At 38.5% G+C, this 25,140-nt stretch overlaps 3 protein-coding genes across 4 annotated transcripts; 1 reads left to right on the top strand and 2 right to left on the bottom strand.

The window, feature by feature from the left end:
- Positions 1-642: 642 nt before the first annotated feature.
- On the bottom strand, positions 643-2,292 carry LOC103455107 (probable aquaporin PIP1-4). Of its 2 annotated transcripts, XM_070824269.1 has the most exons (5): positions 1,817-2,292; positions 1,419-1,717; positions 1,153-1,293; positions 904-1,005; positions 736-841 (listed from the first exon to the last, which is right to left on the bottom strand). In XM_070824269.1, exons 1-4 carry the CDS (start codon positions 2,151-2,153, stop codon positions 913-915), a joined length of 870 nt encoding a protein of 289 aa, XP_070680370.1. In that variant the 5' UTR covers positions 2,154-2,292; the 3' UTR covers positions 736-841; positions 904-912.
- Positions 2,293-13,492: 11,200 nt separating this feature from the next.
- LOC103455108 (glycosylinositol phosphorylceramide mannosyl transferase 1) lies at positions 13,493-16,882 on the top strand. Its single transcript, XM_008394704.4, has 5 exons — positions 13,493-14,040; positions 14,691-15,084; positions 15,376-15,539; positions 15,672-15,742; positions 16,469-16,882. The coding sequence occupies exons 1-5, from the start codon at positions 13,844-13,846 to the stop codon at positions 16,627-16,629; spliced, it is 987 nt and encodes a 328-aa protein (XP_008392926.1). The 5' UTR covers positions 13,493-13,843; the 3' UTR covers positions 16,630-16,882.
- Positions 16,883-17,017: 135 nt separating this feature from the next.
- LOC103455109 (uncharacterized) lies at positions 17,018-20,324 on the bottom strand. The gene is made up of 3 exons (XM_070824890.1): positions 20,107-20,324; positions 17,803-19,481; positions 17,018-17,489 (listed from the first exon to the last, which is right to left on the bottom strand). The coding sequence occupies exons 2-3, from the start codon at positions 19,188-19,190 to the stop codon at positions 17,234-17,236; spliced, it is 1,644 nt and encodes a 547-aa protein (XP_070680991.1). The 5' UTR covers positions 19,191-19,481; positions 20,107-20,324; the 3' UTR covers positions 17,018-17,233.
- Positions 20,325-25,140: the final 4,816 nt, after the last annotated feature.

Raw genomic sequence — 25,140 nt, forward strand, 5'->3', positions numbered from 1 at the left:
AGACCAAAGTGATAATTGAACTCGAGATTCTGATACTCATCATCTACGCTATGGGAGTAGCGTAGGCTAATCCTCATATTGGGCTAACCATAATAATATGATTCAATTTCGTTTTTAACGAAAATCAAACTTAAGACTATATATACTTACAAATGAAAAGAAATATTAATCGTAATATTAAGTGGCAATGTAAATGCAAATGAAACGTGGTTTTGTATATGCCAGTCCAGTGAATTATTAAACATGTAATCAAGCTCGAGAGATTTTTCAGTGTGTATCATCCCATGACACTAAACAAATGGTAGGATATGTGTGCTAAAAATTTAATAACTTAAAAAATAAAATTTCTCGTCATTCCTATTAAAACCCATAATGTACCACTTGTGTCTCTGGTCTCAACTAAAAATTTCTCATCAAACTCAATTTACAAGAAGCCACCACCACATCACCGTTGGCTCGGTGGCTACCTAACTTCAACAACTCCTCACCCTCTCTCTCTCTCTCTCTCTCTTATTCAATTCCCAAGTGAATAAAAAACAATCAAATTTTTTTGTTTTCTTGCTAATTGTTTTGGGGTGAAATAAAGGTTGGTGTTATTTCTGAATTGAAAAATACACAAATTCACAGCCACAGGATACAAAGGAAATGAGCACTCACATCAGACGGACGGGATTGGTGGGGCCTCTCCCTAAAAAAGAAGGAACAGAGGGCCCCTTGATTCTTGAGACATATCCATCAACACACATGCCTTTTGCTTGCTCATATCACAATAAATTTAACAGCTTAATCCCTTAATTACGTACAAAATACGCTTAAAACAACAAGCATTACAGATGAGAAATAACACAAACTTGATCGAAGATTGGCTTGAAAGACGATCATAAAACCGATTTAAGACGTAATTAACAGTAATCACTTGGACTTGAAAGGGATGGCCCTGATCACAACCACGTGGTACAAAGCTGCAAGTGCTGCCCCAATGAACGGTCCAACCCAGAATATCCACTGCCAACATTATAATTTTATACTCAAAAGTTAGAAACAAAAATTCAGAATCCATTAATCCGTTTTTGAAATTGGATAATTCCAAGCGCTTTTGTGGGGAAAGCACTTCCATTTTATAAAAGCAGTTTTGGGATCAGGAGGGCTTACGTGGTCATCCCAGGCATGCCGCTTGTTGTAGATGATGGCAGCGCCGAGACTCCTGGCTGGGTTGATGCCAGTTCCGGTGACGGGGATGGTGGCCAAGTGCACCAAGAACACGGCGAACCCAATTGGCAACGGAGCCAAAATCTGATCAAAACCCATTAAAAATTCACAGCCAGTTAATCACCAAACCAAATTAAACGCCAACAAAATAATAAAATCAGGACGTTCAAGCTCAGCTAGGCAAATGATCCAAGACTAGACATGCGTACCGGAACGTGGGAGTCTCTGGCGCTACGCTTAGCGTCGGTGGCGGAGAAAACGGTGTAGACGAGGACAAAGGTGCCGATGATCTCAGCACCAAGTCCTTGACCCTTGGTGTAACCATGGGCAACAGAGTTGGCACCACCGCCCAGCATCTCGAAAGTGGAGCTCTTCTCGAAGCCCTTCACGACGGCGGCACCGGCGATAGCTCCGAGGGTCTGCATAACTATGTAGAACAACGCCCTGGTCAGCGACAGCTTCCTGGCCAAAAACAGCCCGAAAGTCACCGCCGGGTTTATGTGACCACCTGAGGTATAAACAATAACCACCACCGTTAATCAAGAATTACTTATAATTAAGAACGGATTAATGACACGGCTGCGTTTTTTGGGGGGAAATTAATTACCGGAGATGCCGGCGGTGCTGTAGACGAGGGCGAAGATGGTCCCGCCAAAAGCCCAAGCGATGCCCTGAATCCCGACCGTCGTGCACTTCGACTTGGACTTGACGACGCCCATCACCGTCAAGATTGTGATGTAGAGAAACAGGAAAGTGGCGATGAACTCGGCGATCCCGGCCCTGTAGAACGACCATGACGTCAGCTCACCGGGCTCGAACAGTGGAGCCGGCGGTGGCTCTTTGTAGTCTTTCCCTTCATCCTGGGTCTGAGCCGACGTCCCGATCGGCTGCCTCTCCGAGAACTTGTTCGCTCCCAGCTTAACATCCTCTTCCTTGCCTTCCATTTTCGCTTTAATTACAAGATCGGCAGAGATCGAACTCTCGGTGACTGATGACCGTTGGATCTTTGTGATCTGAGAGTGTGAGTTGGTGTGGGTGTTGAGTGGGTTTACAGAGTGGGAGTATATATAGCACAGGCGAGCGCCCGTTGGAAGCTGGTGAAGTGAGGGAGGGTGGTGGCGGGACCCAACGGCTCTATTAATTTTGATTTTATTTTATGTTTTCTAATTTTATTTTTATTATCATGTGGCCGACCAATGATATTCTAGCACTTCATTAGCTTTCACGGAAAGTGACGTACGTAAATGCGGTAATGAAAATAAGGGGAAATATAGGTTATTTTCCACGTGGCACGATTGTGTTCGCGTATTGCATGAGATAAAACTGCACCGACCAATCACATCATCAACAGTGTAACAGTGCTTGACACTGTGCGTATTTCAATTGATAACACGAGACAGACCAACGGGTCTATTCTTTGAATTTTGGTTTCTTTGACAAAATTTTGGTATCTAACTGTTACTAAAACGTGGGTACGGTTATGTTTCAATCGATTTTGGTCTGGTGATAAAGATTGTAATGTACTATTCACACATTTCATTTTATTTTTCATATATTTTTTTAATTTTCGATCGTTGGATCTGAAGTAATGAAGAAAATTAATGGACATAAATTATTAAGGAGTGTATGAGAAGTAAAATGGGATGTGTGGATAGCACATTCCTAAAAACTAAGCTATAGCAAAGTTGTAAGTTGTGGTTTGCTTTAGTTTGAAGTTTGAACTAACTTAAAAGGAGGTAATATTCAAACTATGATTGTGTCGTTTCGATTTACATATAGATAGAGGTAACACACATCCAATGAAGTTACTTATAATATAATTCAATTCGGTCTAAAAAGCACATTTTTAATGTTAAAGCCGAATCAAACGCCTAAAATTAAATGGATTCAACTAATTTTGTATATATCCTTCACGTTAATTATCCGTGCACGAGCAAAGTGACTTTTAATTGTTTTTTTTCCTTTTAAAAATGAGACAAGTTTGTGATTTTGTCACGGTAGTCCATCCATATGTGAGCTGAGAAAACACATAGAGGCGTTTCAAGCTTCCCTGACCACCATCTTATGATTTCCAACACTAAAAATCAAATTTAAGACATGTTGTGTAGTATATAGACCTGTAATTCGTCACAATCTCTAGCAAAATTCGACATCTACAATATTATATAGTTAAGTTAATATTTCAAGTTGTAATATTAGCGAATACACCGTCATTACTGTAACATTCAAACCAAAAAAGAAAAAAGCACACCAATCTCTCGCAAACTATGATGCTGACCGTGATCAATGATAAGTCCGGTGGAGTGCAGATGATCATGTTTGGCTCGTGTTTTTAGTTAAATCCATTTTTGTGCAAGTTGCAAGGTGGCAATTGGTAAAGAAACCTTCAATCATTTATCTTCTGATGTGTTTGATTCTCTCGATCGATTTAATTGTGTTATGTTCATATAAAAATATGAACCCAGCCAAATACTGCAAACACTCGCAGACTCTCGAACTGCTCTGCACGCTGCCAGCTCCTTCTTCTGCTTAAACAGCATATTAACAAGGCTGTAATGGAATCATGGAATTAAATATGCGCGAAAAATATAAAAAAATACTTGTCAATGCATTTGTAATCAAGGACGGAGCTGTATAGGGCTTAAGGGGGCCATCCGCCCCCACTCAATCTTGTATGTGTACTTTTGCATTTAAATTCCAACGTTCGTTCTAATTAAATTATAAAAAAATGGTCAAATAGAAAAAAGATAAGATGTATTCGCTAATTTATATATTTGTGACATTAGCACTAACTTTTTCAGTTGCTACTGTCACTGTTGAAAGAGCATTTTTTGCCATAAAATTTCTGAAGAATCGATTGAGAAATTGAATGGGAGATCAATGGATGACTGATAACATGATTATTTTTATAGAGAGATATATTTGATGATATTTGGTAATGATGTTGTCATGCACCGCTTTCAAGCACATGAAAACACATTGAGGAATATTGTAAGATGTTGTATGAAAAACTTTATGGATTAATATATAAGTGTTTTGTGCAGTAAATTCTTGAGTTTTTTTAATTGTACCTTGTTGTTTGAGGATGTCCCATTCTTACAAATATCTAGCTTCGTCCTTGTAATGGAGCCCCATTAGTTTAATTATGTCCTAATCGCAATTCGCATGGGGACTTGATTGTCTACCCTCCCCCATCCTATCCCCTTCTCATCCCCACCTATTTATGTGGAGACGGTTAAATCATGTCAACATTTTATATTGATTTTTTTATAGAAATAATAAAACAAAAAGCAATGAGAATATAAAATGTTGACGTGGCTTAACCGTGACCACTTAAATATGAGAGGATAGGAAGGGTATAGGATGGGGAGGACAGACAATCTAAGTCCATTCGCATGACATTTCTAGATAATGAAAAATAATGTTGCATGTCGTTGTTACATTTAATCATGTCCTATTCTTTATGGGATAAATGTTCCCTCTATTTTGTCGTGGCCCAGAATTTGTAAGGTACGTGAAATTTTGAGGCAGCACATCGGTGGAGCTTGGACGGCGTGGCCCGCCATTATTACGTTTCAAACTCGAAAACATTTACAATTTGGAGCGAGCCAGATAAGCGTAGATATGTATATGATTGTATGTAAGTGATGATAGAGAAACATAATTTCGAATCGAAGAAACTACAATAGGATCAAAGTGTTGTTTGGACCACATCTGCACCACGGAAGTCGCTAGTCAGCTTCACAAGTGGATTGGTATGCGAATTCTTTTTATTTTTGAAAGACATACTTTGCTCAAGGCTTTGGCTTCACAAGGTGCCATGCCAAGTTTTCTATCATTGACGATGCAATGCTCTAAACTACTCTATTTTACGAGAGGAGATTCGACTTTGTGCAGAAAGTGACAATAGTACTACACTGATTAATTGATCTAATTTATGAGATATTTTTCAGTGTGTTCGGAGTACGATGTTATTAAACAATTCGAGATATACTTAAAAAAATTCTTCAAATTGTAGAATAACACGTAACGTAACGTACTGAAAAATTTATCGTAATTTACATCTGATGTAAATTACTAAATGCCATACTTAACCTCGCTACTGGGTTGCTTGAAAACTAATGTAGGACAACAATGAGACAAGAGACAAATATTCTTAATAAAAACCGTATGGATAATAGAACGGCTCAATCTTTGAACACATGGTGACAAATCGCTTATATATATATATATATATATATATATATATAGGAGAGCGCGCACACATATATTGATTCTAATAATTATGTAGCTGCAGCCGCCCCTTGGATTAGGGCCATTACTTTGGTTCTTGCTGGTTTGGCAGCACATGATCTTTTCGGTAAGCTTGACCAACTAGTCTATAATTTTATTTTGCTGCAATTCAAAAATAAATAAATAAATAAAACAAATGAATTAAATTTCTTATTACAAACGATATTAGAGTAAAAAGAATCCGACAACGACTTATTATGTATGACTTAATACTTAAAAAAAAAATACAATTGTAAATCGATAGCACACTATTATATAATATACTAGCATATGGGCACACACAAAGTGTGTTAGATTTTTATTTTTTATTTTTTAATTAGAGATATGTTAGGATTACATGTAAGTGAGCATTTGAAAGAAAAAAAAAATTGGTTGTGTAAAATTACATTTATGCCCCATATTTCTTATTAATGTTTTGTTTTAATTAAAGAATTAAACTAATAATTTCATAATATTTTAGTTGACAATGAGTGTTTTATTAATTAAAAGATATATATACACAATTTTTTTTGTCGAGAAAATATAGAAACTCATTAGATAGGAAAATCTCCATTCAAGTTACAACAAACAACCCAATAAAAGCAGAGAATAGCCAATAAGCCCAGTTAACAAGAAGACAAATAGAAAACGAAAAGCATAACCCTAACCCCTGTTCATCAAAATGCCGCAACCACTTCACCGGAAATCATAAGAATAGCCGCCCTAGAAAATCAGCTCCGCGTTAAATTTAACAGAAGTATCGGAATACAAAACTTTCAACCTGTAACAAAAAAATATCCCCAACTAAATTCCACCACCAAAGCAATCACCGGAGATTCGTGTTGCTCAGCGTTAAATTTTATATTGCTCCGGTAATCTGTTTATGTCGCTTATGCGATTTATATGATCTTGTTATCAATGGCTTTATGTCAGCGTACCGGTATTTGGACTGTCGTCTGCCGTCTTTGTGATAATTTTTTCTAAAGCTCCTGTTTGTGGTGGTTGGTTGTGGTAGCCGTATATGAATTTATAATTATTTGTATCTTGCGTAAACTATCTCCAACTCTAGAAAAATTGTGTCCATCTAACACCTCTTGTATTTGATTGTTATAGTTAATGAAGCACAATCGCTTCTGTTTAAAAAAAATTAAAAAAAATGACCGCGAACTGTTATGTAAATAGTCGTTCGTCTACGTTGCACCGCCTTTTAGATAGGCACAAACTCTTTGGAAGATGGATTAATGCCGTGACAGAAATATTTAAAAAAATGCCGCAACCAAAAAGTGAGATGTTCTGTCATATTCAAATCATCACACAAAAGATGGGAACAAGTGATTAGGTAATTAGCACATATCAGTCCTAATTTAAAAAGTAATTAACAAAGGTCAAGGATAATTTATTAAATTAACAGAGTTCGATATAATTTAAACAATATAAGCCCACTATGCGACTCTTAAAGATGTAAAAAACAAATCTTAAAAACTTTGGTTGCAAGCAACAGATTAATGAATTTCCTTCGTGGCAGACATTATAATCATAGCATGCAATCTAATTCAGTCTCAAGTTACCCTCAAATTTCTTATATAACGCTAACTAGAAACGTTTAAGCAATCTAATATCTAGTTCACTGCTAATTCATACATTCACAAGTGTATACCGTCGATACTATCTTTTTCGATGGCATAAAAGGCTGGTTTGATATTGCTGTGTTTTGAAAAAAAAAACTGTTTTTGATGTGCTGTGAGAATAAGCTCATTTTTGCTACTTCACATTTTCAGCTTTTTTTTCACCAAAAACTGTAAAAAATAAACTGTTTTTAAGTGTTTACCAAACACCTTTTTGCGGTCAACTTTTTTTGATATCCACTTTTTATAAAAGCACCTCAATACCAAACCAGTACAAAATCTCTCGCAGGTTCTAACATGGATGGCAGTTTCAAGTTTTCCACTTTACAGGCCAGCTTTGGCATTTTTTGTGTTAACCATATCTAAAGATTAGGGTTTATCAGGTCTGGAGGAGAATGTATTTGGTGCTCTTTTTTCATATATATATATATGTATGTATTCTGCACTTTGTACTTTGCGATGTCCTGTATCGATCCATGGGTCTGGATGCGGTTGATGAATTGGGATCCTCTTTGTGAGAATCTCGAGGATTCGTAAATCATATTTGTTCATTGTATATCGTATGAAACAATAAACGAACACGATTTACAGATCATTAGAATCCTCGAATCCGAAGAAGATGCTGTTGGGCGGTTGATGTGCACTGCACTTTGTAAATTTTGTTTCTTTTTTTATCTTCTGATGACGAAATCACCAATTCAATTCAAGAAGAAGAAAAAGAAAGAAAAATATGTTCTAATATTTGGGAAGCAATTATGCGATTAAAGTAAGGGCCGACTTTCACCGCCCTTTCCATCATTCTTCTTCTCCCTTTCTCTGTAATGCGCATGGAAATCATGTTATTTGAGTTGAAATTAATTGGCCAGTGACTCCACTGTGGCCACTAGCGCCTGCCTATCGTTGTCGACCATGCAAATTCCACAGGCCTCGCAAAAAGGAATAGGTTCTTATCCGGATTTTTTTTTGAGGATCTTAAGGATCAGTTCATCTTATTAGTTCATCGATCATTATGCAATTAGAAATTATTTTAAATATTTTTACTAAAATTGAACATAAACGGATTCTTAACAAAACTAACCTTACGATATTCGATAAGCAACTATAATGAATAGATTAATAGGATCGTGAATACAATTGGAAAAGGATCCACATCCTCACAAAAGGTCACGGACGGAATTTCATTGACCAAATTGACCTCGTTAATGAATTTTGTTTCGAACTTGTGAAACGTGTGATTAGTACATTTACGCTTCATGAAATCTGTTGTCGGTTGCCATAATTGATAAACAATGAAATAATCCAATATTTCTTTGATCCGTCCATGGACATAGCGATTATACAGTAAGATGTTGGATAGAATGTCTTCAAAAAGTTGAGTCATGAGTAAAAGTGGTGCGTGGACTAAATCTTACCACAAAAAATCTATATGTTTCATAAACCACCTTTACATATGGTTTTCATTTTTTGAGCAATTATATTTTTCATACTATATTTATGTCATATTTTTAATAAAGGAAAAGCCTACCAACACATGTAGGGGTGGGTTGGAAAAACCGAAAACCGAAAAAAAATCAAACTGAATACTGAATCGAAACTCAAAAAACCCGAACAGAAAAAAAAAACCGAACCAAAAGTTATTGGTTCGGTGATTCAAAAACTAAATCAAACCGAACCGAACCGAATTAAATATAATTAAGTTTATTTATTTATTTAATATTTGAGCTCAATTTAAGTTTAGACCCAAGTTTTAGCTTTTGTTTTAGGCCAACCATTAACACATAATCCAAGTCCTTTTTATTTTCCCCACCCAACCCTCTTCTTTCTTCCATTTTTTTCTCCCCATCCGACCCTCTGCTTTCTTCCTTTACTTTCTTTGAAATGGAAAAACTACAAGCAAAGTTGTAGAGCATAGACCAATTTTCAAATTAAAAAAAAAAAGGTTTTATAAAAAAACTGAACCGAAACCAAGCCCAAAAATACCAAACCGAACCGATTGAAGCCAAACCCACCCCTAAACACATGTGAGTCACATCTATATTAGAGAGGTGCTAAGGGTATTTCATTAAGGATAGTACTATTAACACAACTCTTTTACCTTCCACACGCTCTTTCTATTTTTTATCTATTGATCTTTTTCGATTTATTCGATCTGACAGCCAAAAATTAATAAGAGTGTGTGATAGATAAAAATAAGTGTAAGTACACTGTACAACACCACACTTTCATTAATTGTCACAAATAAACATAATAGTGCCATTTGAGGATCAAGAAACTGATATAAGAATGAATTTTGTACAAATAAGCGTAATTCTCAATGAGAGAGCGTTTTGAGCAAAACGAGCCCGTAGGCCCAATTAGTTGTTTGGACCAATCGCTGAGAGAGATTAAAGAAACCAAGAGGCACCACCGATGAGACTATCAGTATATGGAATTTGACTCTTTCATTTGTTGAGGCCTTTCTAATTTGGTCAGTGCTTCATTGCTTCCATTTGGGTCGTTGAATGAATCATTTGGACTTCCAATTTCATTGCTTGTCCAACAAACGAATAGTTAGAGTATTGCAAAACGAACCGGTAGGCCCAACTAGCTTTTAAAACATTGCATATCATTAGATGATATGAATTCACGAGATCATAATAAAAACAAGGGTAAATTACATAGTAATTCTCAGGTTTAAGATCTATTATAACCTCATACAATATTTTAAAAATATTTTACTTTCATACCTCATGTATTATTTTATTTCAACATAATATATCCGTTAGATTTTTCATCCATTAATCCGTTAAATGCTGACATAGCAGCCCATTTGTGCTGCTATGTGGCAAAAAAATTAATTTTTTATACATTAAAAATATTATAATATTAACCCTATTAATAAAAAAATTCACAAACCCAGAATCCCATCCCCCTCGGGGCCGCGACCCACATCCCTTTCCTCCACTCTCTTCCACATCTCACTTTCCAAGTTTTAAGCAACAACAACCGAATTTGGCAATTTCAATTCACACCACAAATCACCCGATTTTACACAGTTTCTATTAAATACAAGTGATAAAAAAAAATGGATAAAAGACAAATCAAAGGGGTACCCAGATGAGCCCCCAATCAGCAACCACCAAATTAGGTTTCAAAATTCAAAATTTCAATTTTTTTCATTTGTGGGCAACATTTTCTTGGGAAACAAACAGTTGAGAACCCCACCTGGTAATGCAATTGGGCCTCTCCTGGAGTCACTTAAACTCCGGCATACTGTCGAAGTACCTCTCCATCATATCAAGGAAGCGATTGTTGTCATCTGTCGTACATATGGGATCCTTTACCAACTGAGCTCCCGTTTCTCTCAGACTAACCTCGCCACACAACTCCTTCACACCGGCCTTCTCCGATTCCAAGTACGCGCTCAGATCTACCACCGTTAGCTCCATCTTCCTTCTCGATCCCAAATCCAAAAAATTTAATACGAGACTTGATTTTTGAGGGCTTATAAATGTTTGGGGATGGTGGGGTGGGTTTGGGGGTTGAGGAGAAGGGGTTGGGTGGTTGGCTCCCCAAGGAGTCGTCGGACTCGAGAAACATGGCAGGAGGTTGGGGGAGGCGAGGCAGGAGAGGTCGAGGTTGGAAGGGTCCAGGATGAGGGAGGAGGGAGGGAGGCGAGGCACTAGACCTCAAAACCACACTCGCATCTTAAATTCCACATTTTACAGAGGAGAGATAGAGGTCGAGGTGGGACCCGAGCTGAGGGGTGCTTGGGTGGAGGGGATGGATGGACCGACAGGAAGAGATGAGTAAAGGGGTGGGGGTGGGATGTGGGGTTGCGGGGAAGGATTTATAGGTTTGGGTTTTTGTTTTTTAATTTTTTTAATAGGGTTAATATTATAATATTTTTAATGTATAAATTTTTTTTGCCACGTGGCAGCCACATCAGTATAAATGTGGCAACCATGTCATCATTTAACGGATCAATGGATGAAGAATCTAATGGATGTATTATGTTGAAATAAAATAGTACGTGAGGTATGAAACTGAAATGTTTTAAAGATGTTGTATGAGGTTGTAATAGACCTCAAACCTGATGGTTACTATGTAATTTTACTCAAATTATACAAGTCATTCAATACTCCTAACATTCAAACAACCACGAGCTGGTGGTCTAGTGGTAAATGACGGATTACGAGACTTCCTTAAAACTAAAAACTAGAGGTCTCGAGTTTGAAACCCACTGCTTCTGTAGAAGCCAGACTTGTGGCCAAGAGAAGGCTGAAATGCCTTTGTGGATCTTCCCGACCCCCAGAAAAGGTGAATAAGCCACTAGTTGTCTCCCTTTGAAAAAAAAAATATACTTGTAACATTTAAACTACGTAGCGTAAAATAATTTCAACTAACAATATGACATGGTTATAATATTTTGGGTAAATATCAGTTTACTACTCTCAAGTTTCGTGGTTTTCAACATTTAGTACATGAAGTTTTTGTTTGTCCCAAAGTCATACCTAAAGTGTTAATTTTAGGACAGTCTCATACATCTATTAATCTGGATGTTAGGTCTCATGTTAACTAATGATGTGGAGCCTATGTGGACAATGATTGGGCACCAAGTGTCATTAAGGGGTCCACATGGGAATTAAAAATGTTAAATTAATAAAATAATTAGTTAAATAAATAAATAAAATGCGCATAACCCCTTCATCTTCCCCATGTCCCCTACCCATTTCCATACCCCTGCCACCACCATCAATTTCAACCTCAACCACCGCGACACCGTCGACCCCAACGAATCAGACCTCACCGAGGAAGATCACACAGAAAGGGATTAAATTAAATTAATTTACAGAGATTGGTGGTGGGATTCTGTGGCTACTTCGGTGAAGGTGAAGAGTGGCAACAACTTGTAGGATGGTTCTTCAAAGGGAAATATTGGATAATCTGTTACCAAGAAGAAGATTGAGAGCTTTTCAAGCAAGCAGGCAGCTGATTCCAAGCAAAAATCTATGCAAATTGTTACAAAAACTGAGGTAAAACCTAGGTCAAATTTCATTGACCTTCAAGTTGTGATGTTTGGATTGGTTTTTCAATTGGGTGAATTGGGTTTGTGGGGTTGTGAATTGATTTAGTTGTTTCGAATGAATTAGGGGATGTTCTAATTTGGAATGTTAATTAATTTGGATAATTAACAATGACATAGTGAAATTTGTGGTTCTGATTTGCTTGTTCTTAGTTTTTTTAACTTACGTGATATTCTTCAGCGAGGTTAGGGCCTTCTCAATTTCGAACATAGGGAGACCGAATCGGGTTGGGTTGGTATGGAAAGATTAGGTGAGGAATGGGTCGGGTTGGGTATGGAGGGGTTGGGGAGGGATGGGTTGGGTTGGGAGAATGACGAGTGCAAGTGGGGAGAGGGACGGAGGAGAGAGACCGAGTTAGCAAGGACGAAGGAGGAAGAAAGGGTCTGGGCGATGGGGAAGGGTTCAGAATCTTCACCCACAACGGAATCAAAATCTCCGCCTTGAGATCTGGGAGTATCGTCGCCTCATAGCTTCGAGATCTCCGCCCCGAGATCTGAGAGTATCATCGCGCACAGCCGATCACTGCTCCCTCGAGCTCACGGGGGGATGAGGGTTGAGTAGGTGGAGTCGAATAGGGAGGGGGAATGATGGTTGTGCAGAGGAGAAAATGGAGGGAGAAGGGTCGGGGGTTTGAGGAAGAAGACATTTTTTATTTTTATTTTTGTAATTCTTTAATTTTTATCATGTTTAATTTTTAATTTTTTTAATTTTTAATATCCACGTGGGACTTTTATTGACACGTGACGTCCAGTCATTGTCCACATGGGCGCCACATCATCAGTTAACGGGAGACTTAACAGCCAGACTAACGGATGTATGAGACTGTCTCAAAATTAACACTTTAGGTATGACTTTGTGATGAAAAAAACTTCATATACTAAATGTTGAAAATCACAAAACTCGAGGATAGTAAACTAATATTTACCCTAATATTTTTACCCTTCGACCTGGATAATTAACCCATACAATTACCCCATCCACCAAAAAAGAAAAACTGATACCGTTACCCACAGATAGATCCGCTCAATACAATCGGCAAAAACACATACAAAGAATAGAAACGGCGTTGAAAAACTGCCAATCCGAAGAGTCCATTACGCCCGGGAAAAAAATAAAAAACGATCCTTTATCTCTTAAAACACGGCGTCCTATTTTTCCATCAAATCATCACCCACAATAAAATATCACCCAAAATTCCCTTACGTCAACGTCTTCGATGTCGTACACGTTCGCTCACACCAATCTTTCCGTCCACCGTGTCACACCCTAAACACACCCCTGCCAGGTTGATAAAAATAGAAAACGTATGCCCCCGGTCACAGGAAATCCCAAACGACAAGTCAAGTCCCATCAGCCGGCTCCCGATCTGAGAACAAAATGTGAGCACAGCCGTCGACGATAAGATCAACGGCTCCAGCTGCCCCGTGTCTAATCTGATCTCAACCGTCCATCGCTCCTCGTCGTATTACTAGTTACACACCCGCGCCACGCGGTATCAATCTCTCTCTCTCTCTCTCTCTCTCTCCCGGCGAGGGACAAAAGCGAAGTTGTGGAAGAGCTCGCGAAGACTGAGTTGCTGACTCGTAACTCGTTCGGACTAGGGCGAATCTTCGCGGGGCTTGGCGCGAGAGGTTTGTTGCGACGGCAGAGCTGGCGAAGGCCACGGCGGTGATGAGAGGGAGCGTGTGGAACCGTAGGACGGTACAGAGGCTGCGGCAGCTGCTGATCTCGACCGTTGGATCGGTGAAGGTCAAGCTTCTGCTGTGCTGTTGCATCGGATTCACGCTCATCGTGCTCGCCAGTCGAGCTTCGGATTTTATGGGATGGACGAGTCACACTGCGGTTCTGGAACGGTCCTCGGATTCACGGTTCGTGCAATTGCTTAGATTTTTTTTCTTCCAAAAACTCCGCATATCCGTATTAGTCGCTAATTATTTGATTAGTCAAGCTTCCACTTGCACATCACTGTTAATCACTCTATTTTTAGTAAATGATTGAGCTCGGTGTTTGTATATTGATGTTCTACTTTCTTTTAAATTCTATATTAAGAAAGATTTGAATACAATCCCAAACTTCTCTATACTTTTGGATTAGTGATCTTAATTGGAGTGTTGAGAATAATTTCCATATTAGATATAATCCATGGGGTCAGGTATATTTTTTCTTAATTTATTTTAAGAATTTTGATTCCAAGGATTGAGGGCGAGCCTTGTTGCAACGGAAAGGTTGCTCCTTGTGACCGAGAGGTCATAGGTTCGAGCGGGAGCTTGTTGGCTTGGGGCCGCCTTTTGATTCCGATGGAAATGGAGCGTTAGCTATTAAAGATATGGTCACTTTTCTGCTTCAACCCCATTTTTTGATTTGGGAAAGACTGGGAAGATTAAGCTGACTTTGTGTTGTTCTCGTTTTCTAAAGAGCACGTTCCTAGAATTTTTCCGATGTCTTATTGTTGATTGTTTCGTAGTAGAGAGATACCGTTTATTAAGTATTCATGCTGAAATTTGCAATTTGTATGCAGGAAAGGATATTCTATTGTAATGAACACATGGAAGAGATATGATCTTCTGAAGCAGTCTATTTCTCACTATTCTCGATGCCCTCGGCTTGATTCAATACATATTGTGTGGAGTGAGCCAAGTCCTCCGTCCGATTCTCTGACAAAATTTCTGGATCACATTGTACATCTGAACACGAGAGATGGGCGACAAGTTGAATTGAAATATGATATCAACAAGGAGGACAGTTTGAATAACAGATTTAAAGAAATTAAGGTTTTGAGAACAGATGCTGTTTTTTCAATTGACGATGATGTTATATTCCCTTGTTCTTCAGTAGAATTTGCTTTTGATGTTTGGCAAAGTGCATCGGATACAATGGTTGGATTTGTGCCTCGGATGCACTGGGTTGATCCGGTATGCCTCAATCTACTACATTTTCTCGTCATTTAGAGATAATATTATCCAACGTTCTTGCTGTCTTCCCTATATTTTAAGTTTCTTGGTTGGAAAACTCATATTAATTTCTGTTTGAGGTAGAAAGTTGGTTTTGATCTATTTGAGCTCGAAACTATGTATTGTTCACTTGTTCTATACTTTAGGCGAGCCAACATTTACTGAAGAAACCCCATTTCTTATTAACAATTTAGAAAACTCTGTATGGCACACTTGTCAGCTGTATTACCAGTTTTTATGCTCACTGTGCAGAAAGGTGATAAGAATCACTACATATATGGTGGATGGTGGTCAGTTTGGTGGACGGGTACATACAGTATGGTACTGTCTAAGGCAGCCTTTTTCCACAAAAAGTACCTGAGTTTATACACAAACGAAATGCCAGCTTCAATCAAAGAATTTATTACCAAGAACAGGTTTGCCCTTTTGCTTTGTTATTTGCTTCTTACCCGTATTTATATATCTTTTGAGCTGTGTGCACACGCGAGTGCGTGGTTTTTGTTTAATTGTAAATATTTTTCACTTAATATTGGGTTGGATTTCACCAGGAATTGTGAAGACATTGCAATGTCCTTTCTTGTAGCAAATGTAACTAATGCTCCCCCTATATGGGTGAAAGGTAATCATATATCCTCTGCAACGGCATGCTTCGTTTAAAATTTTCTTTCTTGCATTTCTTTGTTCGGCCTTATATCATATGATTTGCAACAGGTAGCTATTTTGCTTAACTCACAGTCCTTATAATCCGAATTAGTTTGAAATGAGATAATATTACAGATAGATGTGTTATAAGAGTTGAAAGACAAACCATAATAAGTTCTGCATCATAAATAAGATCAAATTCTAAAAATGCAGCGGAGGAATCTTACATGGAACTTTAAGGAGAAGAGTAGGCATGTCTTAGCTGGGCAACTATCTGCTCCCTGGAATCTGCAGTGTCCGGACTACTTCTTTCACCAGCATAAATAAGAATAATAATGGAAATGCCATCAGTTTTCATGTGACTTTTAGGAGTAGACCTACGCTTCCTGTTTTCGCTACATTTTGGAAAAGAATTGACTTTCTTTTGTTGACATCTTAAAAAAAGCAAGTTATATCGGTGGCATGTAGATGCAATGAAATTGTGTTCGTTTAGGCTACACCTAGGAAAATGTGTTTTATCATCTTTTGAAAACTTGGACTGGATGTTTCTGCATATTCTAATCGTCACTTTCGTTGATGCATATACCAAGAAGTGCATTCGCAATACCTAACAACTATTAAACATTCATTTTTCATTTCTGTTGTAGTATTTTCTCCTTTGATTACTTACGTCTCGCTACACATTACTGTGCTTTTCATTCAGGTAAAATATTCGAGATTGGTTCAACTGGTATCAGTACCTTAGGAGGTCATACTGAAAAAAGAACCAACTGTGTCGATAGATTTGTTGCCGAGTTTGGACGAATGCCACTGGTACCCACATCTGTGAAGGCTGTTGACAGTCGAAACATCTGGTTTTGGTGATTTCAGAACACGCTTACATATTCCCCAGTCAAATCCTGGAACAACGAGAATTTCCACACTTTCCGTCCTGTTAAAGTTGCTACGGTACTTCTTTGTTCCTCGGATGTATAATATTTAACTCTCCGAAAATGTATGCGTTTTTGTGACAGCAGCGGCCAATTTAGCACGCCCGTATAGATTGATATTCTTGTATTCTTACCATGTAACACGAGGCAGGCAGTTGCTATATGAGTAATGAGATAGGTCTTTTCCAGTTCCAGTTCGTATTAGGTTGACGTAGAATGAACAGTATTTCTCGACGTCGGCCAGATGACCGGCGAGGAATTTACCGCGCCTCGGAATTCATACAAGGGATTCCATTTTGAATCTGTTTAGTTTAGACAAAAACTTCATCAAAACTCATTGTCAGGCTCATTTCTTATTGCGATCAAACTGGATTACAAAACTAAGAGAGGCGATAACTCCGCGGTTATTCTGGTCTAGAACGAGAATGACATTTTTATTCTCTCCATCGCATTCTTTCCTATAGATAGATAATTTACTCGGGGCCGGAATACATCCCTGGCAGTGCCGGATGTCGGTACCCCGTCAAAATTTAGAAAAATTACAAAACTTTGTTGTAGTTATCGTAGGATGTACTGAGAGGGAAGCAAGTATCTTCGGCGCCGGTGCTCCAAAGGAAATTGGCATACTTGGAGGCGTAAAAGGGATTGTCGGGCTCCTCTGCCATTGCTTGCTGGTACCTCTCTTCTGCGCCCCACATATCTTTCCTTACTAACCACAAGAAGTCTGCGTACCGGCTCAAGGCCTCAGCGTCTGGTTTCTCCCCTTGCACTGCGCGCCTGAAGCACTCCTCGGCCCTGCAAACGCAAACATAGATCACACAACACCGGTCAGCAAACTACACAGAATTTGAGTCCTTTTGTATGAAAAGCAAAAACTTAATTGGATCATAACCTAAAATCGAACTCCGTTAGAGGTCTAGTTGCTACAAAATCATCACAAATACATGGAAATGGGAATTGAAGCATCGGCGAAGCTAACCAGTCTAGTCGTCTACCAATCCTTTTCAGTCGAGTTAGGTTTATACAAACACATCATAAAACCAGAGAATGTATATAAATGCAAAATCGTAAGCACACTGAAGCAGATAGTTTGGTAAGTGATACTCACCTATCGTGATCGCGAGCCACGACATGGAGGAAATGTGCATAGTTTGAGAGCAGAAGCGCATTATGAGGATCCTGAGCTAAACCCATCTGGTACAAAAGATCAGTTCTAAAGTAGTGCTCATGATAATCCGGTTCGACATTCACAGTTATCGGTGACACAAATTTCTGCACGGTTTCGTGATCAAGAGCCTCATCCCTCGCTTCTGATTGCATTCTTGAAGCTTCCTCCATGACAGAGTTCCATAACTTCACCTCCTCCTCTGCCGTGAACTCCTCCCCATTGAACAAGGAAATGCCATACATCTTCTCGATATCAACAATGGCATGCCTGAATGAAGTTTCTGTGCTCGCATTGTCACGAAAATCGCCCTCATTCGAGGTCTTCTTCACAACCCTAGTAGAATCGTCATCGGAAACATAATCGGGTTTTGAGTAGGGTTGTTCCTCTGTCTCAGTCTCGGTCAAAGTCTCAATCAATACAGGCAGAGGTGGTGCAACGACAGCATTGCAATTCATCGAATACACGCTGAAATTCGCCAGCAAGATCATCACATAAACCATCAAAGTCGGGGACCCCGAAAACACCTGCTGAAACAACCACACAAACGACATGTTCATCTCTCGCTTCTGCACCTTGGCTATAACCTCCTGCAGATCTTCAGAGTACAAACTTTCCCTTATACTCAAGGCGTGGCTATGGAGCTCACGGATTATGAACACCATGGAAGAGAATGCCTTGTTGAGGGAGCAAAAAGTAAATTCTCCTGCTTCTCTTTTGGGACCCTCCTCCCGTTGCTGCCGCTGCTTCTTCTTGATTAGCCGGAGGGACACTGGAAACTCGAGGCTGTTGGCCTTTCTTTCCATGGTGGCCCTGACTATTTCGCTTCTCTCCGGCCAGTCCGGCGGCTCCGGATGAATCCCCAGCAGAGAGGGTTCCAATGCATTGAGCTTCAAGCTTGAAAACTGCATAGAAAAGCCGCTGCCTTTGCTGTTTTGGCCTTCTGGGTACGTCGAAATCGGAGAGATTTTTGAAGTTTTCGACGCCAAGAAAGCCGGTTCCTCAACGTTCTCGTCATCGTCCTCGGAAAGATTGAACCTTTGCGCCAATTCCTCAATCTGGTTCGACAATTCTTCGTACGAAAAATCATCGAACTTCGCTCTGCAAACTTGGTTCGAAGTGCGTTGACGTTTCGAATTCCCCGACCCGGAAGAATTCAGCCAACGAACGAACCCGCAACCTAGAGCTCCATTGCTTCTTCCACTGGGTTTCGTCACAGAAGGAAAAGAAACCGAAAACGACAACCCTTTCGAAAACGAAGAAGAAATTGGTGCCGAAATCTGAAGCGAGCTCTGCCAGCTCTTAGAACAAGGGACGATTCTGGAACCCATATCTCGAAGTCAACGATCAGGATTTGGAGAAGACGATGAGAAAAGATGAAATACAGAGAGCCCAAAAACTGAAAAATGAAGGAAAAAAAGAGTGGAAAAATGGAGAAAAATCGGTTCACAGTTCACACTAGCAGTGACATGGGAAGTCCGTGTGCAACAAAAAGTGGAGCTGCCGGAGATTTTTTATTGGGTTTTTAAAGGAAACAAGGATTTGGATCCGCCAAAAAGGGTCTAACTGGGCTCCAGAAGTCGCTTCATGAATAAGTAGCTTTTGCTTCCATTTAATCCAACCTGAATAACAAGATAAAAAGCCCTAATCAGGTTATAAATTTTCAAAATCTTTGAAATCCATAATGATAAGGACTTTGGGTTTTCACACTTTTTTTCTCTTGTACTCTTTCTTTTTCTCAAGGCATTTTTGAATGAGTGCATTTTTGCTCACCATCATTTAGTGTGATGTATGCTCACTATCTTATTTATCACCGTTAGATGAGTATGAATTTTGAGATTTGTGCTTATACACTACATGAATCTTGAAATTCAAACTCTTCTAACGGTGATAAATAGGATGGTGAGCGTACACCACACTAAATGGTGGTGAGCAAAAATGCTCCATTTTTGAATAAGTGAAACAAAACATCAAGAAAATATAAATTACGCAACAAAAATAAAAGAACCGGTGCATACTGAGAGAACGTAGTGGCGAATTTCTTTGCTTATATGATAGAAACAATATTTTCGCACTCACATTTTGAAATTCTTGACCTTTCACGTTAAATAAATGAAAGGAAATCCGATGAACATAAATGAAAGTGATTATTACACAACCCACCACCTCAAATTATTGTAAAAGAAAATCCTTAAAAAAAGGCTGGAAAACAACAAAACACAAAGTGTGAAACGAAGAGAATGTTACATCAAGGGAGATTATTATTTTCCCGGCCGTGGAGAAATCATGAAATGATCTCCATTGACGATGAACACCATGGCTCGAATGGCTTCCCACCACCATTTTACGTCACGAATTGCTCTACCATGGAGGAGCAGACAACCTCAGCTTCAAATTTGGACTTTGTTTTTTTCTTCCTCCTTTTTCTTTTGTTTCTGTTGGAATTGAGAGAGAGAGAGAGAACCAAAATTTTAAATGAGAAAAAGGGCAAAAGATAGGAAGAATAAGAATAACTTACAACCTTTTCAGGGTCTTTGCTTGTTGGCCGCAGAAAGGTAGAAATTCGCGGGTGTATATTCAGTCTGTGGACCTGCATCGCACGTACGTGGAGAACACCTATTGGTCGATTACGATGATCAACGGTCCAAATTATTACTCGGATGAAAATTAAATTTTAAATTTTTTCTTTTTTTTTTTTTGGAAAAAAAAAGTTTTTGAGACCTGAGATCTCAACACAAATATTATACATCCATCCCTTTGCACGTCAACTGAATCTTAAACCTCAATTTCGTTGAATTTTAGAAATCATCTTTCTGTTTTTTAACAAAATAATTTAAAATTGAACTTTTAGTCGAGTAATAAATTAAATACCAAATCGATAATTTAATATATGGTACGTGAACTAAATTATTATTATTTTTTTAAAAGGGAAATAACTGGTGGTAAGTCACGGTTATCTATTATTTTCGGAAGTTGGGAAGACTCACAAAAGCATTTCAACCTCTTCTGACCATAAGTCTGGCTTCAACGAGTTTCAAACTCAAGACCTTCGATTTTTAATTTGAAACCTTGCAATCCGTCTTTTATCATTGAGCTGGGCCACCAACAAGTGGTTCGTGAACTAAATTAATTAGCTTTATAAAAAAAAATCCTAAATTTACAAGTTTTTCATAAAAAAAAATCCTTTTACAGTCAATAGGTTTTTTTTGAAAAAGAAAAAAAAAGGGTTGTAAAGATGTGGAGTATGTCGTTGCAGTACCGAGTCGCATGCGATGGAATTGGATCCTCGCCGGATCTAGTTGCTGGGGATCCTAGGGATCAACCCACGTGAACCGTTGATAAAAAATCGTGCGGTCACAATTAAATGTTTTAAAAGTAAAACAGTCTCGTTTTGCGTGAAAAATATAAAAAAGAAAAAAATTATGACCGCACGATTTTTAATCAACGGTCCACATGGGTTGATCCCTAGGATCCCCATGAATTAGATCCGGCGAGGATCCAATTCCGCATGCGACTACAATAACTAAGGACTTCTCCACAAGTTGACACTTGTCGACATCTGTCAGTGTCGCCACCATATGTAGACGTCTGTCAGTGTGCAAGTTGGCTCCAAATTTGCTGCACGCCAAGAGTTCAAAGAATACCAAATCAAAATGTTGAGAATGAAATTACACGTTCTTGGGAAGAGAATTTAAGTAAGTTGGGTGTTTTTTATGTTATCGATTGATTTTACAATAAAGCTTTTATTTTTTTCCAAAAACGCTAAAAGAAGAAAATCATGCAATTCTTGGTTTGAAAATTGGCAACCCAAGTAATTTTCAATCCATGATTTAAGCCTCGAATTACCAACTAATGATCTCATCGGTGCTCCATATCCAAAACCCTAGCTCCTCTTATCACCCAATTTGATCGGGAAGCACTTCTCACCAAATCTCTTTGATATGTATAATATAGATGCCTGTAAAAACTCATAGACTATCAAATTTATAACCCCAATTAGAGCATCTCCAGCAATCAAGACGAAAAAAATTGGAGGCAATTGCAAGGAAGGCAGGAGCACTTGCATTGCAGTTGCCCTGCCTTCTGAAGCCGGGGCTTGTGCCCGCATGAAAGTTTAGGGACGAATTCTAAATTTTACTCTTATTTTTATTTACGTGTTAGCGAAAGAGCTTCAATTTGACTCCAATAAATGGTGAGGTTGGATAGTATTTTATTAGGTTAGTTCAATATATGCGGTTTAAGCTCAAAATTGCTACAACTCATTTCTAATATGAAAAATAAAATAAATTAAATTGCGCAGAATGTTTATTTCAGATATAGTTAATTATGGCCTTTTGTTTGAGGATACACGGCAGATTCTTCAAAGCTTCAAGCAGTGGAAGCTTTCGTTTGGTCGAAGAGATACAAAGTGGTCCATCGCCTTGCAAGGTTTAGTTTAACTATCGATCATCCAGTTTTTTGGTTCGAAGCACCTCCAAATGTAATTTCTAATTTATTGTTGGAGGATAGTACTAGTAGTTAATTTTAGTGCGGAACACTTTTTTTCCCTTCGATTGGATTAAAAGTCTCGACAAGGTTTTTATTGAGACCCACTATAAGTACCCTATCTTCAATTTTGTACGTATTTCACTGTTCAATGAATATCGTACTTCATCTAAAAAAATAAAAAAAATCACCATAGCAGTGACCTCATCTTTCTCAATAGGTCCGAGATTTCAAACTTCTGACCTAGGGAAGATGAGGTCGCCCACCTTCCTAACCTGAACATAGTGAAGCCCATAGTCAGCCCAAATTAGATCCTGTTAAACTTTGCGATCGACCTACTCCTAGCACTATCAGTCAGTTACAAGTCATGCTCTTGTAGCATCGCCAGGGAAGATGGGCTTTCTCATCAGTCTCTGTAGCTGCAGACTCTCTCATATAATCAATTATTTTATAGGAAACTAATGAAAATAATTCGAAAATTTTGAGTTTTAATGACAAGAACAAAATAAAAGATAAAGTGAATAATATACAGTTGCTCATCTTGTCCAAGTCTCTATTTTTGCTAAACATTCTCTTGATTTTATCGACTGTATTTCAAAGTTTAGTTTTTAAATTCAACATTAAATTTTACTTAATATTACTTCATCTTCAGATTTTACGATGAACAAATTATGAAAGAATTTTCCTATTTCGTTTTGTATCTTTTTTTTTTTGTCTTGAAGGTTTGTATCTTTTTTTTTTTGTCTTGAAGGTTTTCTGTCTTGATTTTCCTTAATGTCGATATCTTTAGGTCCTCTAAAGAAGTCCAAAACCAGGTGGCTAGGGCTTGTCTTCGACCACCTGTCTGATCATCTTCAACCCAAACCCAGGATCCTATTCCCCACCCTCCCTTCCTCTTATGTCTGGTGAACCTCACATGCCAGTTTTGGAGATGCAGGGGGAAATTTTTGTGGGTGAAGAAGCAAAAAACAGTCAAACTTGAGTGAAGCAAAGATTGCTTACCATACCCTTACTAGCTGCAAATTAGTGTCATCCGTTGGGTATTTATATTCTTTTTACTATGTTTGCTTAAAATAGTTATGTTTCTTAGATTCTTTTATTTATTAAAATTGTGTTTGTATTTGTTGATGCACAAAACCGGAGGGATCTTGGAACAACGTAAATCCGACTGTGAATTTTCAAGAAATGTAAATAACACAAGATGTATCGTGGTTCACCCCAATGTTTGGGCTACGTCCACACTGATTATTGTATTTCTCTGAGAGGATTGTGAGGGAGACAGCTTTGCTCTGAATATGAGAGGGGATCTCAAGCCTAAGAAATTGGCTTCCCTTAATGAGGAGAGTGATGAGTCCTTTTATAGAATAATGGCTCCTCATTTATTACATATTTGCCCATTCCTTTATTACATAATTACATTTGAGTCATCCGAGTATTTATACTAGGTATAAATACGGAGGCCTTAAGTATGGTACAAACAGTAGTCCTCCAAGTCTTCAGTCAAAAGAGTCTTTTGGCTAGAGACTTGAAATTTAGTCCATGTGTGAGCCGAAATAACTAGATGTCGTCTATAATTGATACTCGATATGAGGCGATGCCCAATCTGAAATGATGCTTAACTAGAAGTAGCATATGTTGCGAGGCTGCTCTGCTTGTGACTTATGTTGCCTTGGTTGGCTCGGCTTATGGTGTTTGAAGGTGAGGGAGTCCTTTTATAGAATAAGGGCTCGCTCTTCAATACATAAATATGGGCTAAAGTTGATGCTCGCGGCGAAGCAGTTGCTCAGTAGGCGGCGATGATCTCTAATGATGGTGAGGGAGTTCCTTTTATAGAATAAGGGCTCACTCTTCAATACATGAATAATGGGCTAGAGTTGATGCTCTCTAATGGTGGTGAATGAGTCATTTTTATAGAATAAGGGCTCACTCCTCAATATATAAATAATGGGCTAGAGTCCCCCAAGTATTTTTCATGAGGCTTAATATATGGTATATAGTGTAGTCCCCCAAGTCTTCGGCCAATAGAGTCTGTTGGTTGGAGACTTCAAATTGAATCCATGTATGGGCCGAAGTGGTGGTTGTTCGGAGGCGGTCTTTGTAGACCATGCACTGAAGCTTTGTAGGTGAAGCTTTGCAAGTTGAAGCTTTGAAGCTACAGCTCTGTAAATGAATCTTTTGAAGTTAGAGCTCTGTAAATGAAGCTTTTGAAGCTAGAGCTCTGTAAATGAAGATTTCGAAGCTGGAGCTTTTGTCAATGAAGCTTTTGAAGCTGATTGACATGAGTGATGCTCATGAATGTTTATGTTGATTGATATGAGTGCTCATGGATGTTGACATGAGTGATGCTCATGAATGTTAACATGAGTGATGCTCATGAATGTTGGCATGAATGATGATTATGAATGTTTATGTATGATTAACATGAGTGATGCTCATATATAATTTTGGAGTACTGGACGTACTTTTGATCACCTGGTTGGTGATAATAGCGGCAGGCTGTCGAATAATTTTGGGAGTACTGGGCATACTTTTGATCACTTGATTGGGGATAATAACGGCAGACTGCCGAATAATTTTTTGTAATATTGAACGTACTTTTGATCACATGGTGGGTCATAATAGAGGCAGGGTGCCAAATAAATTTGGAGCCATAGGGCTTGGCTCTTTTGAGCATATGGGTATTCGCCCTCCACACGACATTGTAGCCCATTATTTTGGGCTTGCCCTTTTTTTTTTTTTAAATTTTTTTATTACCCTCTGATGGGGTTTATACAGATGTCTTTGAAAGATAAGAAA

The sequence above is a fragment of the Malus domestica genome, chromosome 07 (assembly GCF_042453785.1).
Source record: "Malus domestica chromosome 07, GDT2T_hap1".
NCBI lineage: Eukaryota > Viridiplantae > Streptophyta > Magnoliopsida > Rosales > Rosaceae > Malus > Malus domestica.

What these genes read in the sequence shown, in the direction of transcription:
- LOC103455107 (XM_070824269.1), bottom strand. Translation starts at nt 2,153, where the DNA reads ATGGAAGGCAAGGAAGAGGATGTTAAGCTGGGAGCGAACAAGTTCTCG. An exon ending in CAGCACCGCCGGCATCTCCG is followed by an intron (nt 1,718 to 1,816) that starts GTAATTAATTTC and finishes TTTATACCTCAG; the next exon opens with GTGGTCACATAAACCCGGCG. An exon ending in CCAGAGACTCCCACGTTCCG is followed by an intron (nt 1,294 to 1,418) that starts GTACGCATGTCT and finishes GGTTTTGATCAG; the next exon opens with ATTTTGGCTCCGTTGCCAAT.
- LOC103455108 (XM_008394704.4), top strand. Translation starts at nt 13,844, where the DNA reads ATGAGAGGGAGCGTGTGGAACCGTAGGACGGTACAGAGGCTGCGGCAG. An exon ending in GAACGGTCCTCGGATTCACG is followed by an intron (nt 14,041 to 14,690) that starts GTTCGTGCAATT and finishes ATTTGTATGCAG; the next exon opens with GAAAGGATATTCTATTGTAA. An exon ending in GGATGCACTGGGTTGATCCG is followed by an intron (nt 15,085 to 15,375) that starts GTATGCCTCAAT and finishes CTCACTGTGCAG; the next exon opens with AAAGGTGATAAGAATCACTA.
- LOC103455109 (XM_070824890.1), bottom strand. Translation starts at nt 19,190, where the DNA reads ATGGGTTCCAGAATCGTCCCTTGTTCTAAGAGCTGGCAGAGCTCGCTT. An exon ending in GTGGCTCGCGATCACGATAG is followed by an intron (nt 17,490 to 17,802) that starts GTGAGTATCACT and finishes TTGCGTTTGCAG; the next exon opens with GGCCGAGGAGTGCTTCAGGC.